General features: G+C 37.5%; 1 protein-coding gene across 4 annotated transcripts in view; it reads left to right on the top strand.

Moving 5' to 3' along the window:
- Positions 1 to 18,316, top strand: part of CNOT4 (CCR4-NOT transcription complex subunit 4) — a 73,241-nt gene that overhangs the window by 10,974 nt on the left and 43,951 nt on the right. For all 4 annotated transcript variants that reach the window (XM_089523847.1, XM_089523845.1, XM_089523846.1 and 1 more), the window contains exon 2: positions 11,999 to 12,260. In XM_089523847.1, the coding sequence (XP_089379973.1) occupies positions 12,087 to 12,260 (174 nt within the window). In that variant the 5' untranslated portion in view covers positions 11,999 to 12,086. The remainder of the gene's footprint in view (positions 1 to 11,998; positions 12,261 to 18,316) is intronic.

The raw sequence follows: 18,316 nt of genomic DNA, 5'->3' as shown, positions 1-18,316 counted from the left end.
GAATTCTAGTGTAAGCATTATCTGAATAATTCTTGTTCAGCAATTGGTTTATGTTACAGCTGGTGGCTTAGCAGTGCTTATGCATAGATTGCATGTGCAGTTACTTTAACCTCTTCTAGGGTTATTGGCAAAAACTACTTATTTGTGCTCAAAAACAATATTTTAGAATAATGCATTTTGCTACACTAATCTAGTTGTATGTCTGAATGCCTGAATACCATCTATCTGTCAGTGTGCTGCTGTATTATTTTGGGATTTGATGCCCACAATATCGATGTTACAGGTTTCGCTTGTGCCATGATACATATTTGTTGTGTTGCATTGACATACTACTTTTATACCAAGGCATTACAGTTGATTTACAGTTTAAAGTGTTAAAACCATTTATAACTAAAATATAAACAATAAAACATAATTTTCTCAGGCTACCAGTAATCTCCTCAGGAAGTGTTCATAATTCTTCCTTCCTAGAAGGTGGGACCAGAGCTCAATGGATAAAGCACATGCTCTGCATGCAGAAGGCCTCAGGTTTAATCCTTGTTATTGCCATTTAAAAGAGCCTAGCAGCTGAAGGAACAAACCTCGGCCTGAGACCTTGAAGAGGTGCTCTCAGTCCAGGTAGACAATATAGAGCCAGATGGTTGGACCTGGCAACTTCTGACCTGGTAAAGCTAGCATTTTATGTTCTACTGTATAGCATAAAATCAGGTGTATATTTGAATAATACACATTTATTCAAATAAGTGTATATTTGCATACACTTCAAATATTGAAATCAAGTGTAACTGTAGGTTTGGAGTAGGCATTCTTTTTCCTTTTGGAATATATCTACCCTTGTTACCGATCAAGAGAAACTAGATTACTGAAATGTAGTACTTAGGAATTCACTCATAGACACATCCAGTTTATCATACTATATATACTCATGTAAAAGTCTAGAAATTTAAGTACAAAATTGACTCAGCTTATCCATGGGTCAATGTAAGCACTGTACTTTATTCTTATAAGAAAGGAATCATTTCCTGGAGAAAGGCAAGAGGGGAATCTGAAAGCACTGACCCCCACCCCATTATCTCATCCATCCTGCCTTTAGTATGAGCAGAAACAGTTATGCCTGCTGGAATGTTTTACAGTGAGCTCTTCCCTTATGTGGTGGATCTGTTCTAGATCCACTCGTGTAAGGGGAATTCCATGTTTGCTTGCGCCCCATTGAAAACAATGGGGCATATGCTTGCGGTGCTGTGCGTGCACCATATATTTTATTGTCATGTGGCTTCAGCGTAAGCTTGAAGCCACGTATAGTGCACCCGCATACAACGCGAGCGTACTGTAAATACTTTGGCATTGTTTTCTTTTACTTAATCCTTTAGATCCTTTGTTACATGCCCTTAAATTTTACCCTCAATTTATCCTTGAGTCATTTCAAAATCAACAATTTCAGCCCAAAAACCTGCCCTCTATTTACACATGAGATTAATTTATAGTCAAGTATATATAGTATTCTTGCAGTGGAAAGTGTTTATGTGGGCTTGTGTGCAGCTTTGTATTTTGAACAGATAAAGTTATATAATCTAGTTCAGTAGTGGCTAGAAATATAAAACTAGAAATTTTGAAGCCATGGAAGAAATTAAGTTTTCCATTTTGGAAGTAGGGGAATAGAAAGTTTAAGAAAGTGGAATATATGCAATATTTTCATATCAGAACTAAACTTATCTGTATAATGTAGCCATATAAAATACTCCATGTAGAACTCCACATATAAAATTATATAACCTGGTTTATTTATAATATTTAAAAATATAAACAATTTTTTTCTGTATAAGCAAAACTATTTTATTTCCTGCTGGTTTTTTTAGGTTTTCACATGCCTAGAAATGACTAAAGTTATACTCTTGAATAGGTCACTTTTTCTCTGCCATTTAAACTAATAAAGTACCATTAGCCATTTTTGCAGCTTGGTTAAGATTTTAGTTCTTTTCTTTGGGTTAAGTGTTTTTTGCCTTTGTTGGCAAGTATGTAGTATGCCATTTATATGTTTGGGTAAAAGCAATGCCATGCCAAAAGAGAATGCAGAAAACGTTTTAATTGTCTGTTAATGTTAGCATTATTTTTTTTTAAAAACGACCAGACCTGATCAATTTGTCTTGCTTCAGGTTATTTATCAATTGAAATAAAAGAACAAATCTCTCTTTTTCAACGCATAATCTGCATGGATTTGTTGGCCACAAATTATATGGCAAGTAAGTTATATGAAATCTTTCTAGAGCACTCTTTGCTCCCCAAGGAAACTAGTACTTTCGAAATTCTAATAAAAATATTCTTCATAATTAACAATTATGACATAAGAAGTTTCCATGTGTGTCAAGAATGAAAAACTACTTGTAGACCTTTACTAGTTTGAGATATTACTGTTGATTATCTGCATGAGAGATTGCGTTCTCTCTGGACCTTTCCCTCGAACTTGCCTTTAAAGGTTTTGTTTCAAATTTATATAATGTACTGTAGTTTAATATCCTTGTAGAATTTTAAAAGGTGATTCATAACCTACCAGCTTCTTCTTTCATCCTGTGTATTGACTTATCCAGGCTAGATTATAGAACTGCTCATGATAGAGAACTTGGCTATATTTATTTACACTTACCATAAAATAATGCACTTTCACTTATAAAGGCATACACAGAAATACTTTGGTCAATTGCTTCCCCCTATGTACAGTTTCTTACAGGCTACCTTTTGAAGAAAATATTTAGTGGATATGCCACTGTTTCTTGGAACAGGTATTCTGATAAGAAACCTTATCTGAGAAACTTGGCCCAAGACATACAGAGATATAATTTGTATTCCATTCCTGTGCAGATTCAGCTATGACTGTTCTGGAGCAGATTTGTGGAGAGCATTCAATTTGAACACACATACCCTGGAGTTGCATATTTTGGATTCTCTTAGGGAAAATTTGCCTATTGGTATGAGAAACATTTGGGAAAGCCTGCCAGAATTGTTCATGTGTTAGGTGTCTCCTCAAGGGGTAATTACAGGATAAACAATCTGTTTTCCACTGAGATTAGGCCAGGCTTTGTTTCTTGTTTACTTTAACTATTTAGCTCCCTATCTCACTTCTCTATCTCCAAAGTACAACAAGGTTTTAAAACTTCAATTATTTTTAGTGTTCTCTCAGATGTCCAGCTACTACCTCAAAAGATGTGACCAAAGGAAAGCAAGCTTTAAGAAAGCTATCCTGTTGTTCAGCAGAGTTGTACTTTGGAGATAGACAAGTGAGATGGGGAGCTTAATAGTTAAAGGTTAAGCAGAAAGTGCTATTGAAATTACAGTTGTGAGGTTTGAAGATATGAATAATAAGGTATTAACAAGGCGTATAAGAAAATTAATCATTTTATGAAATATAGAATTAAATACATATGGTCTAGCCTTTTGAGTACTACACAGTTTTTGAAATTACCAATAGCATTATGATATGGAATAGATGGTGACACTAGATGTTGTTTATTGAGCATTCTAATTGCTAAATACTGAATATCAGATGTCTGTAGAATACTACAGTATATTGGAAAAGGCACCAGATTCTGCTTGATCTTGGAAACTAAATAGGATTAGCCCTGGTTAGTACTTGGATGGGGTTGATGAGGAATTAATGCTATAGGCTGTTTTTCAGAGGAAGGAACTGGTAAAACTACCTCTGGGCATTCCTTGCCTAAGAAAACCCACTTTGAAATTAACGGGGCTGCCCTAAGTTGATAGGCAGCGTGAAGGCACTCATACACATACCCCTTGAACCAAGATAATTTGTAGATATTATTGTATGGAGTAACCCTTTACCAGTGTTTATTTATTCATTTTATTTGAAATCCAACTACAGTCACCCCTCCTAATTCGCGGATCTTAGATCCACGCCCTTGAAAATACGCAGAGGGGCGACCTTCACTATTTTCAATGGGTTGTGTGCCTGGCGCGCGCACCCCATTCAAGTCTAGGGGGCTTGAATACACGCGAGCCTCAGTTTTCACGAGGTGTGTGTGTCTGGAAGAGATCCCCCTTGAAAAAGAGGGCCAACTGTATTTTCCTAAAACTACGACTAAATCAATCATGTGGTTTTCCCGAGAAACTGTAGAACTGGAAGGTTGTTCAGAAAATACTGTAATGTTATTTGATTTAGTGCATTTGGCATTAGCATTATATTCAAACAGTTTCTAAGCTTTATGTGGAAAATTATTTTAATGGAATGTTTGTATTAATGTAAAGAAAATACAATATGCTTCCCTTATATTTAACAAAAAGACTATACTTGAAAGAATGCTATTTTTAGGTACATACATTCTAAAGAGAGTTGTATTTGATGTATTTCATATCAACAGTTTAATTTTCTTTTTGCTAAGGTGTAACTATGGGCCTGAACAGACAGGCCAAAATAAAGCTGCTTCAGGTCATTTTGGAGGTATATGCTGTTTAAATGACACATGCATCTTAAGAGGCCAGAAGCTGCACCAAAGCTGTGTTCCAGTCCTTAGGACTGCAGTGTGGCTTTGGTGCGGCTTCTGGCCCCTTAGGATGCATGCATCATTTAAACAACATACCTCCAAAGTGACCTGAAGCAGCTTTATTTTGGCCTGTCTGTTCAGGCCCAGTATTACCTTCTGTTTCACTCACTCGCATTTTCAACTACTTAACAGTTCCATTTCAAACTGAGAAAAAACACACATCCTGATTCAGTACAACTTGTTGAGTCAGAGGTGTTTTCGGAGTCCCACATTGCAGTAGCTGTGTGGGAACCTGAAGGAAGGCCTGCAGGAGGGGGCTGCAGTGGTCTGGCTTGATGAGAGGTGAGGGCAAGGCAGTTCCCCTCCCGCACCACATGAAGGATGCCACTCCTTCTACCATTCCCATGTTTTAATAGCCCTCGCTCGCTAATGGAGCACAGTACTGAGGCAGTGGGCTGTCCCACTTCCTTGTGCCAGTTCTCTCCTTTGACGCTGCCTCAGTTCAGAGGGAGGGAAGAAAACGGCCATGCCTTGTGAACTGACGGGGTGGCCATTGTGATAAAGGTGGTAGCAGTGGCAGAAGCGGCTCCAGCAGTTATTACCTGGGTCACAGCCATTAACATCCTCACGGGTCTCCTGAAATCCCTTGGCAGCCCACAAGCGGCCTACCAGCCATATGTTGTGGAGGCCTGCCTGAGAGGAATAAATAGAACTCCATATACTGTATTTAGCCCATATAACATGATTGATTGCTGTCCAACAGCACAGACATCCATGGGTAAGTATGTGATGTGTGAAAAGAGTTTCACAGAAAAATACAACATTGGAAAAGGTTCTGTTTTAGAAATCTTTCTGTACTGAAACTATCTATCATCTGTCATCTATCTATCTATCTGTATACATACATATATGCAATATTAATAAAAACAAGCATTTCCCCCCAATAAAAGTATAATTAAGCAATCAGTGCCTGCTTAGTCATGAAACCCATTAGGTGACCATGGACAAAGTCACATACTCTCAGCCTCAGAGGATGGCAATGTCAAACCTTCTCTGAAGAAACTTGCCAAGAAAATCCTGTGATAGGTTTGTCTGGGGGTTGTCCTAAGTCAGAAATGACTTGAAAGCCCCAGCAACAACAAGCAATCAGTAACATTAAAACAAATTCTAACATCAGTTAAAAAAATTTAAAAGGACAAAAGTAAGTAGCAGTTCTTCAACTTGAGTGACTAACCACTTCAGTCAATTTTACAAAGCAGAAAACTTTAGCACACAGCAGTTTGTACCATGTGGGGCTTCATCTATCAGAGGAAGAAAAGGCATGTTCTCGCTAATAGTTTTCAGTGGCTGTACTTTAGATTTTTAAAAACAACAACACACAATTTAACCAGCCTTCAAGGTTTACCTATTAATTTCTCCAATTGCTTTTAGTTTCTGTCTAAATTGAAAAACCCTTTCCATAGACCTCAAATATTATGAAATTTTCTTTTGATTTTCCTCCGTCTCTCAGTGGCTTGTGATACCATTGCCCATGGTTTAGTTATAGGCAGATTCTTTAAATTTAGTGTCCCATTGATACAGTGGTTCCACTCATATCTGCAGGATCAGTTTCAGAAAGTAGCATTGAGCGATTGTTGCTCACCTCCTTGGCATTTGAGTTGTACAATTCTGATTTACATTCCATGTTGTAGAATATCTATAAGAAACTGCTAGGTAAGGTTGTCTTGGGATTTAGAGTTGAGATGTCATCAGTGTGCTGCTTACACCCAGCTCTGTTTCTCTCTGTTATCAGATTCAGGTGAGGCTGTGAGGGTACTGAACTGCTGTCTTGATTCAGTAATGAACTGGGTGACTAGGGAGGATCCTGTCAATGTCCCTAGCATTTAGGGGTAGTGTTCAAGTGGGCTGGCCTTACCATTGATGCACACTGTGACCACGCTTCTTAGCATCTGTATTGGAAACAACTTCCTCACTATCCATATGGCACGACAGAATGGTCTCCATGCATATTGCTTTATGCATAAAGACCGTGTCCACATAAGTTTTATGGGAACTGTGATTAAGGCACGTTTACTCTTACCTGGAAAAGCTGTCCACATGTATGCTATTATGTGGGGGGGGGGCTTTCCCATGTGAGTGAAACACATTGTAGGCAGGGAAGCACTTAGAGCTCAAGTGTTGGTAGTGGCAAGGAATAGCAGCAGTATGCACAAATGCTGATGGCAAGTCTATTCTGAGTGGCTGAAAAACTCTGTTCACATTATTCAAGGTTGCAACCTCCCTAATAAGACATTCACGTTGTAACATGTCATTTAATTTGGTACACTTTGGATCAGAATCAGTCTTCAGGGATATTTTTTATTTAATGAAGATGCAACTATTTCGCTTATTTACACTTCATGTGAGTGCTGAGTCAGTGAAACTGGTAATAGCAGATGGCTGCTGTATGGAATGCAGTTATTTAACTAGGTCCAAAAATAATATCTGTCAAGTAACTAAAGGAAGTCTTGCTGAAATGTCCAGTTTCATTCAGAATGAGACACTTCTGAATGAACCTATTCAAAGCTAGAGCTGGTTATGGGTCTGCATAGTGTGTTCAGGGATGTTATATTTTAAGCATACACATTGCAGTAATGCCTAGGTAGAAGCCTTGGTACTAGATTCTGTCTAATCTTGGAAACTAAGTAGGGTCAGTCCTGGTTGGTACTTGGAGGAAGGAACTGGCAAACCACCTCTGAGTATTCCTTTTCCTGACAGAATCCTATGAAATTCATGAGTTTGACATAATTGCACAGGTGACTTGAAGGCACATCAACACAAAGAAGCCTTGGTTGCCATTTTCAGATTGAACCAGAAAAAGAAATCCAGTTTCAGATCAGGTTCATTTGAGAGCTAATCTTGTTGGTGACTGTATTGGATTTGGACCAGGGAAACTGGTATTCTCATCTCTTCTGATCTATGAAGCTCACTAAGTGAGTTAATGATTGTATTCTCTAGTCTATCCCAGAGGGTGGTTCTGAGCAACAGTGCATTTTAAGATGCTTTAAACCCATCTAAAGAGAGGAAGAATATAAAAAGTATTCCTTAACACTGTCTCTGTTACTTGTCTGGACAGTAACTTTTTCAAAAGGCTCAATAATTTGTTAATCTATTTTTAAATATTTTGGAATTCTTTCAAATGCATGTTATGAAGTTCATGTTACATCTTAAATTCTTATGCTTCCAGAGTAATTCAGTTCAGTAAGAATAACTGTTTGCTTACACTTGCATTTAGTCCTGTAGGATTCAATCACATTTGCCCACAAAGATCGTCAGAATTTTACAATAAATATCAGAGTATGGTCAAATATCCTTTACTAGCTATGCATCTTGCCCACCATTTAAATAAGCTAAATTAATTATCTGAACTTGTTCCAAACTGCTATGTTAATCATATATGTTGATCACATGAACAAGCCACAGTCTTTTATACATATGAGAAGTTATACTTTCAATATAGTCTCACTCAGTTTTTAATTTACAGGCTTACATTGAATTGGCAATGCAGAGTAGGATAATCATGCTGTTTTTATTTATTATTTGTAGGCATCTGTATATGTTCAGGATTCATTGACTGTGTTATCTGTTGTAGAAGTCACTATTCCATCCAACCCTTATGCTGCATTCATTATGGTCTGCAGCCACTAGAAGCAGATTGTCACCATAAAATGAAAAAGGCTTTTTAAAAAGAAGTTTATAGCAGGGCTTCAGGTTTGTAGGATCTACATTATTTGTTACTTATGACTGAATTCTACCAAATGGGGCCAAGAAAGAATTTGGAAAGTTAACAAATCTGAACTCATCATTTCTGTGGCGTGGTATAAGAACACATCTGATAGTCTTGATGAAGAATCTGTACTCAGGACAAGAGGCTACTGTCAGAACAGAACGTGGAGATATTGAATAGTTCCCAATTGGCAAAGGAGCCAGACAAGGCTGCATCTTACCAACCTACTTGTTCAACTTATATGCAGAACATATTGTAAGAAAAGCAAGCTTGTACATAGAAGAAGGAGGAGAGAAAATAGGAAAAAGGAATATCAACAATTTAAGATAGGCAGACAGCACCATAATGCTAGCAAAAAACATCACAGACCTGGAACAACTACTAAGGAATATAATGGAAGAAAGTGCAAAAGCAGGCTTACTGTTGAACATAAAGAAAGCAAAAATAATGATGACAAAGTTTCTAGACAAATTCATCCTCGACAATGAAGAAATAGAAGTAATTAATTATCTTGCCTGGGATCAAACATAGATAGAAATGGGGACTGTAGTCAGGAAATCAAAGATTAAGAATGGGGAGAGCGGCTATGAAAGAACTAGAAAATATTCTAAAATGCAAAAATATACAACTCAGCACAAAAGTTAATCATACAAGCTATCATATTCCCTGTTACCATGTATGGATGTGAGAGCTGGACTGTTAAGAAAGAAGATAGGAAGAAAATAAATTCATTTGAAATGTGGTGCTGGAGAAGAGGATCCCATGGGCAGCCAAAAAGTGGGTCCTAGAGCAGATCAACCCAGAAATCTCCCTGGAAGCCAGGATGACAAAATTGTGGTTGTCATGCTTCAGACCCATTATGAGAAAGCATGACTCATTGGAAAAACAAAAACGATAGGAAAGAAAGTAGAAAAAAAGGAAGCTGCATGCTAGATGGATGGACTCTATTGAGGCGGTCACAGGTAATGACTTTGCAGGAACTAAGCAGAGCAGTGGAGGATAGGAAGTCTTGAAGGTGTCTCATCCAGAGGTTCACTATGGGTCAAAATCAACTTGAGGGGGGTTAACAACAACAAATAAGAACATAACAGAGCTCATCTTCCTTCAGTATGAGAGTATTTTCTTCATTTCAGCGATATGTTTGGTGGTGGGGAATAATTTTATTAAACTGAGAATCAGATCCATGCTGATATACTGCATAGCACACAGCACTATTAAAATCTACCTTTCGTATCAAACTGAAGTCTATGTTACTAATAGGAGGCCCTGAAAATTGAGGAAATTTGTGGGGTGGAGAGAGCAGCAGTAAGGTCAGCTGGATAATCATACTGATCATAGCAATAGCTTCTTGAAACAATTCAAGAATGATATACAGATTGTATTCACTGTCAGGTAAAGCCTCTGAGAGTGAGGCTCCTTTTTACAAAGACTTGTAATGCCCACCAGCCCTTCTTTTCCTCTGACAAGCTGGAAGTTTTTTTTAACAGCATCTGCATTGAGGAGATGGAGGAACATAGACTTTTAGGGTTAGGTTGCAGCAGTGTGTCTGCACTAAACAATGCAATAAAAGTTGAGCAAGGAAATAGAAGAATTCTACTCTAGTCAGTCCTACTGTAACTTGTGTCTGCCTGTCCACAACAAGCAAGATACATAGCAGCTCCTTCCAGAATCTCTTACTGAGCATCATGCATAGATAGTAAATTGAGACAAAAGAGATCAGGTAAATCTACTTCACTGGCTACCTCTAGCTAGCATATTAAAAAACCAAACCAAAACCTAGAGATTGATACATTTGGCTGCTAAAATGGAAATCACAAGAAAGATGGAGACTGGTGAAAGATAAAGTCATCCCTGGATGTGATTTGGAAAATGCCTTCAAGTGGTCTTTAAAATAACACCAATAACAACAATAAATTGTTTAGTCAAGGCTCACCTGACTTTATCATTTCATGTGTATGTTTAGTTTACCCCTTACACTAAATTTTCTGTTAAAGAAATAATGCCCACAAACTCTCCTGCTTTGTTAACTTGGGTATGCCTGCACTTGAATGCTTCTAATTGTTTGCTGAAGTGACTTCTATTTGTATGAGCTGGAGCTGATAGTGGTTCTGAGTTGATTTTGCATTGCTGAGATTGCTGTCAGAGATGGAAATCTTGATTTAGATTTTGACATGAATACTGTACTTTAAAGTTTGAGCTGAGGTTATTTTTTCCAAAAGGTAATATTAGAAATCAGTCTGGTACAAACAAAGGAAGAATACTTATATTCTTGAAATGAGATAAACTGTATTGATGATAGTAATGACTTTCTCTGACATCTAACTGGATGTAAAAAAAAATTGTTATCCCATTGTCTGAGATTCTCCCTTATTCCCCTTCTCTCACTTTGCAAGATGGGGTCCTCTGAAATTAGGGGGGGGGGGGCTGCAGTGACTAGGAAACTAGAAAGTATGTGTCAATTTTGGGAAATACTTTTTATACTGTACTTCTTAATGTTGACTCAGCTGTGGTGGCAGAGCTGTAAATATTCTTTTGTCTTTCATAGGCTCCAGTGGAAAGCACAACCAGAACTGTTTGTTCTGCTGTTAACTGGGGGCAGACTGAGAATTATGTTGATTTCATGCTAGCAATGACTGTGGTTCAGCAATGTTCACATTTTGTAGTCAGACTGAGTTGCGGAATGGGAATGGAGTTCCCCATCCGTTCAAAGGTCCACTTTCTCAAGAACCACTTGAGTTTGTAGGTTCTTTGACAACTAAAAGTCTCTTTTAATACATCATATAGCCAAAATACATGGCAAATTGCACAATAGATTTTTTTTGTCTTTCACTGATCTGTAAATGATCTTGCACCAAAAACTGAGTACTGTCACTTCACTATATAGACTGTAAACCTAAGAGGATTCGGCCACATCTTTCCACTACTGCAGGGCTGATACCAATGTTGCCAGGCTGTTTGGATCTGGTGTGGTTATCAACTTGCAATAACCTTTTTTCTTCCAGTAATGTAATCTGTCAGTGACCTAACTGGGATGAGGAAGCTTTTTTCATAGTAGATATACATGAGATCTTACGTACAACAATCCATTGTGATCCTAAAGATACAGAATATACTCAACTATACACCATGCACTGGATGGAGAAATAAGATACATTTAAGGTTTTTCTAAGTGACTGATCTCTGCCGTGGATTTCCATTTCTCAACTGGATCCTGGTTATTTTGTTCATCTTTATATGTGGTAATAGATTTACCACATTTCGTGGTTGGAAAGAAGACAATAAATAAAAAAGCTGTTGCCTTTTGACATGTTCTTCATTATCAGATAAAAACAGTCAAGGTCTAAATAGAGATGTTCCCTCTGGCTGTTTCCCAAATACTTAGAAGGTTTGGTCTTTCTCTTCCAAAACAAAGTGATATATAATAGTTCAGTTTGGAAATTAAGTGGCACAGCACAGTTCCCTTTCTCACAAGACTATGTGGATAATTTCTCCTACAGACTTCATGAGGATGGAATTAATGTGAAAGATGCAAGGCTGGGTGCCTCTTGAACAAGAGTGGTGGAATGTAATTGAGCAAAAGCAATGGGAAAAGGAAAGCTGTCCTGATCCAAAACATTCTCAAACTTATAAACTGTCTTTCAGTTCAGGAATTGAAAGTGATTATATTTCTAGGAAAATTTAAATACTAATCTCTCTCTCTCTCTCTCTCTCTCTCTCTCTCTCTCTCTCTGTTTTTCAGATCTTCAAGTGTGTCGAGTTTTCTCTGCGGACCTTACTCCTCCCTTAAGTTATTATATATATATATTTGCTGCTGTGTGAAAACAGAGATGTCTCGCAGCCCAGATGCGAAGGAAGACCCTGTGGAATGCCCCCTTTGCATGGAGCCTCTGGAGATTGATGACATAAACTTCTTCCCTTGCACCTGTGGTTACCAGATCTGTCGCTTCTGTTGGCATCGTATTCGCACAGATGAGAATGGGCTTTGTCCTGCTTGTAGAAAGGTACTTGTTTTAAAATCATGAGGTGTTTTATTATAACAGTAAGGTTACCCAAAATGAAAGTTTGTTTGAAATATGGTATACCTAGCTTCTGTTGCCTTCTAAAGTTTTATGCTGGGGCACACTGCAAAATCAAAAAGGAATGTGCAATTAAGTGACTAACTTGTGTTGATTCAACTTTTCAATGTTTTTTGCATCCCAGAATGCTCTTCAGGACTTGTAAATTGTCACATGTCTAGTACTGCTGTAGAGATCTGTTACTATTGCTGTTAAAAGTTTTCCATGACTTAACAAGTTATTCTGAGTAATGTATTGTCCTGTACTTAGATCAGGAATTGACAAATCTACAGATTTGACCATTATATAGTTTTCTTATGACTACTCTACTGAGTTCATATATCTAGTGGAGAGATCTAGTTAACGTGCCTATGTTGAGGGAAGGCATTCATGTACAGAATGGGGTCATTTTTAGCTATCAACCTCCAGCTTCAGTCCTTTCTGTTTTGTTCTGGGAGCTGGGGTGGAGGGGCTGCAGGGGGAGGAGGAATAGATTAAACTTTTCTTTCTCCCAGTACACTAATTGATGACTTCCATCAGCATAGTGTCTCATTTGATAGCTCCTGTATTCTCTGGTGTAGGTTCTTAAACTAATAGGAGCAACAGTAGATACTGAAAAGCACATATTATGAAGCAGCAGAAAAAGAGACTGGGTTCCACGTACTTATCGATGGTCTGAATTTATTCTTTTAATGTGCAATGCAGTTTTGCCTGTACATAAACTGGCTGGCCTTCTTCGGGGCTACATTAAAAATAAACACAAATACACATATTAGATTAAAATCTTTTACAAAAGGACAACACATAAATATAAATACTATACATATAAATATTGATTTAGTATTAGATTACATACATACCATTAATTCAAACACCAGCAGTATTTTCTGGAATTACACATACCATCTCGCTAGTAGCTGGACTAAAAAGTAATAGAAGTAAAGAACCTTAAGATTTTTTTTATTATTTATATTATACTTTTTGACAGATGATTAGAAATAAGATTGAGCGGAGAGAGTGTGGTCTAATCAGTTTTAAGGACATCTGATGCAATCTAACTGAAAACTTTATCATGCTTTTTTAAAAAATATTGTTTTAGTTGTGTGGAGTGGGGTGGGGTGGTCTTACATTAATGAAAAGAGATCCAAATCTTCATTGACACCATTGGGGGTCAAGAGGTTTCTGGTTTAAAATACATTCTACTTCCTTTCCAATCTAAACTTTTTCATCATTGTTAACTGTCCCTTCCAGTATCCAAAACCTTAAATATGATGCAGAGTATTGTAGTTCCTGAAAATGATTGATAAAATGAGCACCTATTCTTCTGTTTCTTAAATTGGAAGAATGTTCCCCTATTACTATTTTTTCAGAGGCCTTGATGTCCTCACCACCCATCCACCCCCTTACACACACACACACACACACACACACACTGAATGGCATATACTACAAAACTGCTATAACAAATGCTAAATTGGGTGAAAGTATATCTCTGTTGATCATTACGATTTATACATTGAATCATTCGGGATGTATATGCAGTGGCTACAGGGGTGGTGTCCTGTGAGACTAGCTGCTTCCATTATAGTGTTTTTTTAATGCTTGTTTAGATTTCCTGAGAGCAGTATTTAAATCTCTGATGTTTCTTGTTCTTTGGAAGGTGATCTGTGACTTTTTCTTAAACCCTGAGATATTTTCTATTATAAATCAATGTTTGTTTTTTTGATGAACCCTTGTATGTTTTTTATAATATGATTAAAGGTGAGGGAGCAATCGAGATGGTTGGTCTGTGGTCTGTGCTGTTTTTCTAACAATTCTAAATGGGCTTTGTCAGCTACCTTGGTAAATCCCTTTGAAATCACATGTTGTGGGTACCCTCTTCCAGTGCGTTGCTTTGAGAACATGTAGAACTTATTTTTAACTCTTTCCTCATTAAAATAGTTGCATTTTAATCTGAAAAACTGGCTATAGGGGAGGTTGTGCCTCATTGCTCTGGGATGTCAAATCTGAGATAGGTGTTTGGCATCAGTGAGATTTCTGTACAGGGAGATGATAAGATGGTCCTCTTCTTTTTTTAACTGTCAGATCTCAAAAAATGAACCTCCATATTGCTGAAATTAAAGTTGATGGAATTTGTGGTATTGTGGAACAGTTTTTTTATAGTAGCATTTTAAGCATTTATAGAGTAGGCAGTTGAGAATATTGTAATCTGACTGTGTCTATGTAGTTGCCAAATCCTGTTATATAATGTGAATCATGGCAGGGCATAAAGCATTTGGGAACTCTTAATTGATCTTCAAGTGACTTTCATTGAATTGACAAGATATTGACTCCCATTCTTATAGAGCCCAGCTGGACTAGACACAGAAGAGAAGGAACCAAATAGTAGCTGGGGTTTTCCCCTACCAAGCCAATGAAATCATCCCTGTTTCCTCATTATTCCTTCTGTTGCAGCAAGATAGAATGAATGTGTATAGACCATAGTGCAGGAATAGAGGATAAACCAAACGTCAGATACATGGGTCAGGATGAGAGAGGAATTCAGCGTGAAGCTAGTACTGGTTTTGCTATTATCCTCATGCTCCTTCCTGCTTACCAACATTCAATGTGTGCAGAAGCTTGATTTCTTTTTCTTTTTTAAAACCCTTTAGTTTTCCATGTTCTCACCTAGGCAGTAGATTCCTGAGTTGGGTTTTCAACTTTTCTACAGTTGCTAGCACTTCCTTTTGTTTAAAGTTTTTATTCTTCTTTAATGTCCAGGGATGCAGATAGAAAATGAGGTTTTGTGCAGTTAATATTTGCAGTAAATCAGATGTGGACAAATTACAGTCCTTCAAGCATTGTTGGACTTGAGCATCCACGAGCCTCATCCAACATAGCTAGTGGTAAGGAATGCTAAAAGTTGCTATACAGCAGCATTTGCAGGGCTGCACTTGGTTTTCAGCAGATCAGGACTGGACACATTTTACTTGATAAACAAAGAAGAACCAAGTGTCTTGTAAAAGATGCTGTAAGGCCAGTAGGTCCAGCCTTAACTTCTGATTAATCTTTTCAGAGGCCAAATGATAATGTGAGCAGATTTCTTAGGCAGTGCAACTGTGGGATCTTACAACTTTCTACATATGTAACTGTAAAAAAAGTATATTTTGTTTACACTGAGATAGAAAGCATTTGCTTCTTGTGTTAGACAAACTAGTTTCCTTCAGCATGCCACCTTAGAGAAATATAGTTTGTTTAAGATGTAGTTAATGAGTCTCTTGAATAATAAAGATATAAAGCAAATTGAGGAAGAATGGTCGCCAATAATTAAATTTTGTACATTAAGATGGAATTAAAGTGTAGTGTAGAGATTAATTGAATTTATTTGCTCCAGGAGATCTTTTGGAAGGAGAAATTGTTATTTTTATTTTTCTTGTTTATGTGTGTGGGTTTTTTTTCTTTTTATATATGGGGGAAACCTAAGACGAGAAGATGATATGCTGTTATAGGACCAGTTATTGAGACAGCTTATGGAAGTAATGTTATGTGTTAGCTTAGTATAGGCTTATTGGATGTAATAATCATAACTTTTTTTGTGTCTAAAGAATGGTTTGTTTTATAATTTGATATATAATAAAAAATAAAGTATATAAAATAAATAAATAAAAAGAAGTAGTTAATGAGAACAAGCTGAGATTAAACTATGGTTTCTGGTGCTGGCTTCATATTTTAAGCCATAGTGTTCTAACAAATAAGAATGATCTGGCAGTTATGTTTTCACTTTAGAGGTTTTTTGCTTCCAGTTATAATCTCCTGATAGATACAGAAGAAAAGAGTGGAGAGCAGAGCGTGTGAACAAGATACAAATGCCTAGTTTTTCTTTATGAACTTCTAGGTTCTCCAGCACAACTCTATGGTCAACTTCAAGCAGAATTGCCTTGGAGGACTTAGAAATTCCTAAAGAGAACATATTAATCAAAACAGCAAATAATCAAAGCCACAAAAGTCAAAGTTGCAAATATGGAGGGCCACCTGTATATGCATATATGCGTTCTTGCATGTATCTTGCATACTGGCATTCAGCCAATAGTGATTAAAAGCTCAGAGAGCTGTTGAGAGGATACAAGATTCCCATGCTGAAAGATGAAACATTGTTCTATGCCGTTTGCTCAAAGTGAAATAAAAGTTAGTTTTATATTCAATTGTGATTTAATCTGCACAGCTGAAAGAAGCATTCATAACTTGATACTGGTTTGGGTTATGGTGTGTATTTTTGGTTTTATTTCTGCATGTATTTGTAAAACATATGTGTATTCACAAACACTTTCTAGGAATAACTATATAAAAATATTAATTTCATAACACTTCTGTTGCATCAAGATAGAATGAGTGCTAAGCAGATCAAATCTGAGTTTTAATTTAAATCCACTTTGAGAATAGAGAAATGACTTTCTTGGCTCAGACAACTTTGAAACTGCCAAGCTTGCTTGATATTACATTGGCATTGACTCATTGTTTCTAATGAATTTTGTGAAACAATTATTTTTAGAAATGAAAATTTTTCTGCAGAAAAAAAATAACACTGCCCTGCATCACTGCATAATGCGAAAGCTGAACTTTAATTTCTGTTTTGTTTATTTCTTGCTTTTTTAATGAATATTTCGAACCCCGTTCTCCAGAGTCATAGTCCAGTGCTCAAACCACTAACCCACGCTAGATGCCCAGAAAAAACTAAGTTCTGTTTTTCAGGGTAGTTATGGTTCCTCTACCTGGTGTGGTAGTAGGAGGTTTTCCCCCCAGTCTTCTCTCAGCCCTATCTTTCCCCTCCATCTCCACTGCCCATGCTAACCATGTCCCCTCTACCATGTCACCTTGCTTTTATATTTTTTCATTCTGCCCTCCCCCCCTTACCTTACAGCACTTGTAGCACTACTGCCTTCAGCAGCAGTGGCAGTGGAGGAATTGGATGAAAGTGCAGTTGTGTGCAAGAAGACATGGCACAGAGACAGCGTGAAGCAAGGTGTGAGGGGAAAGGGGGGTGAAGGTGTAACAGATGGGTGCAAGGTGCAAAGAAGGGATATGTGGCACCATGAGACAGGGGAAGGAAAGGTGAGACATGGAGATGGTGGAGTGCAAGAGCAAGGGAGGGAGGCATGGTAAAGGTGGGAGATGGGGTTAGGGAAGGTGAGAGATGGAAGTGGTAGAATGCAAGAACCATGGGAAGGAAGCAAAGGTGAGAGGTGATATAAGGAAGATTGAGAAGTGCAGCTGTGGACTAAGGGCATTATAAAGGAATGAACTGAGGGAAGAGTGGTAAGATGTACAGTGGGAGGGTGCAAGGTGCAGAAGAAGTAGGTAATATGAATACAGGGGATGGAGGTGAGGTTTGTAAGTTTGCTCTTACTTTCCTCTTCGTTTTTCTCCATGGTGAGATGCCAGTCATTCAGGGGCTTCCTCTGAATTTCCTGGATCTATACTTTTAAAAGTGGATAGAAAAAAACATTTTACTGATTTTACAAGAATATAGTAGCTTCAGAAGTGTCTGCGTATGACATAATGTCATTACATTGGGCCTTTGGTATCCATTGGGTTGTGGTTCCAGGATGCTCAAGTCCTATTATATGCAGTGAGGTAGTAAAATTGTATCCCTTATATAAAATGACAAGATCTAAGCTTTCTTTTAAACCCCCCCCCCCCCCAATAGTTGAATCCATGGATATAGAGGATGACTGTATTATAATCAGCAGGAATGTACACAGTTGCTTGACGTGGCTCTTGTCTTGCTATTAATCCCCACAAAAACTTTGTAAGGTATATTTGCTGAAAAATAATGATGGCTCTGGTCATATGCCAAATTCCATGTGCAAGCAGGGATTTGAAATTGGGTCTCCCTGTTCCCAGTTTGGCACTTTAGGACATTATATTGGTTCAGTAGAGTAGCTATTATAAAAATATTGAGGCTGAAAAATAATAGTACAAAAATGCAATTATTAATGTGTCAAATTTACATAATTAGAATGGAA

The sequence above is a fragment of the Sceloporus occidentalis genome, unplaced genomic scaffold (assembly GCF_023333645.1).
Source record: "Sceloporus occidentalis isolate IW3139 unplaced genomic scaffold, rSceOcc1.0.p SCAF_5, whole genome shotgun sequence".
In the NCBI taxonomy this organism is placed as follows: domain Eukaryota; kingdom Metazoa; phylum Chordata; class Lepidosauria; order Squamata; family Phrynosomatidae; genus Sceloporus; species Sceloporus occidentalis.
The sequence above is the reverse complement of the archived record's forward strand: the minus strand, read 5'-3'. Positions and strand labels throughout refer to the sequence as shown.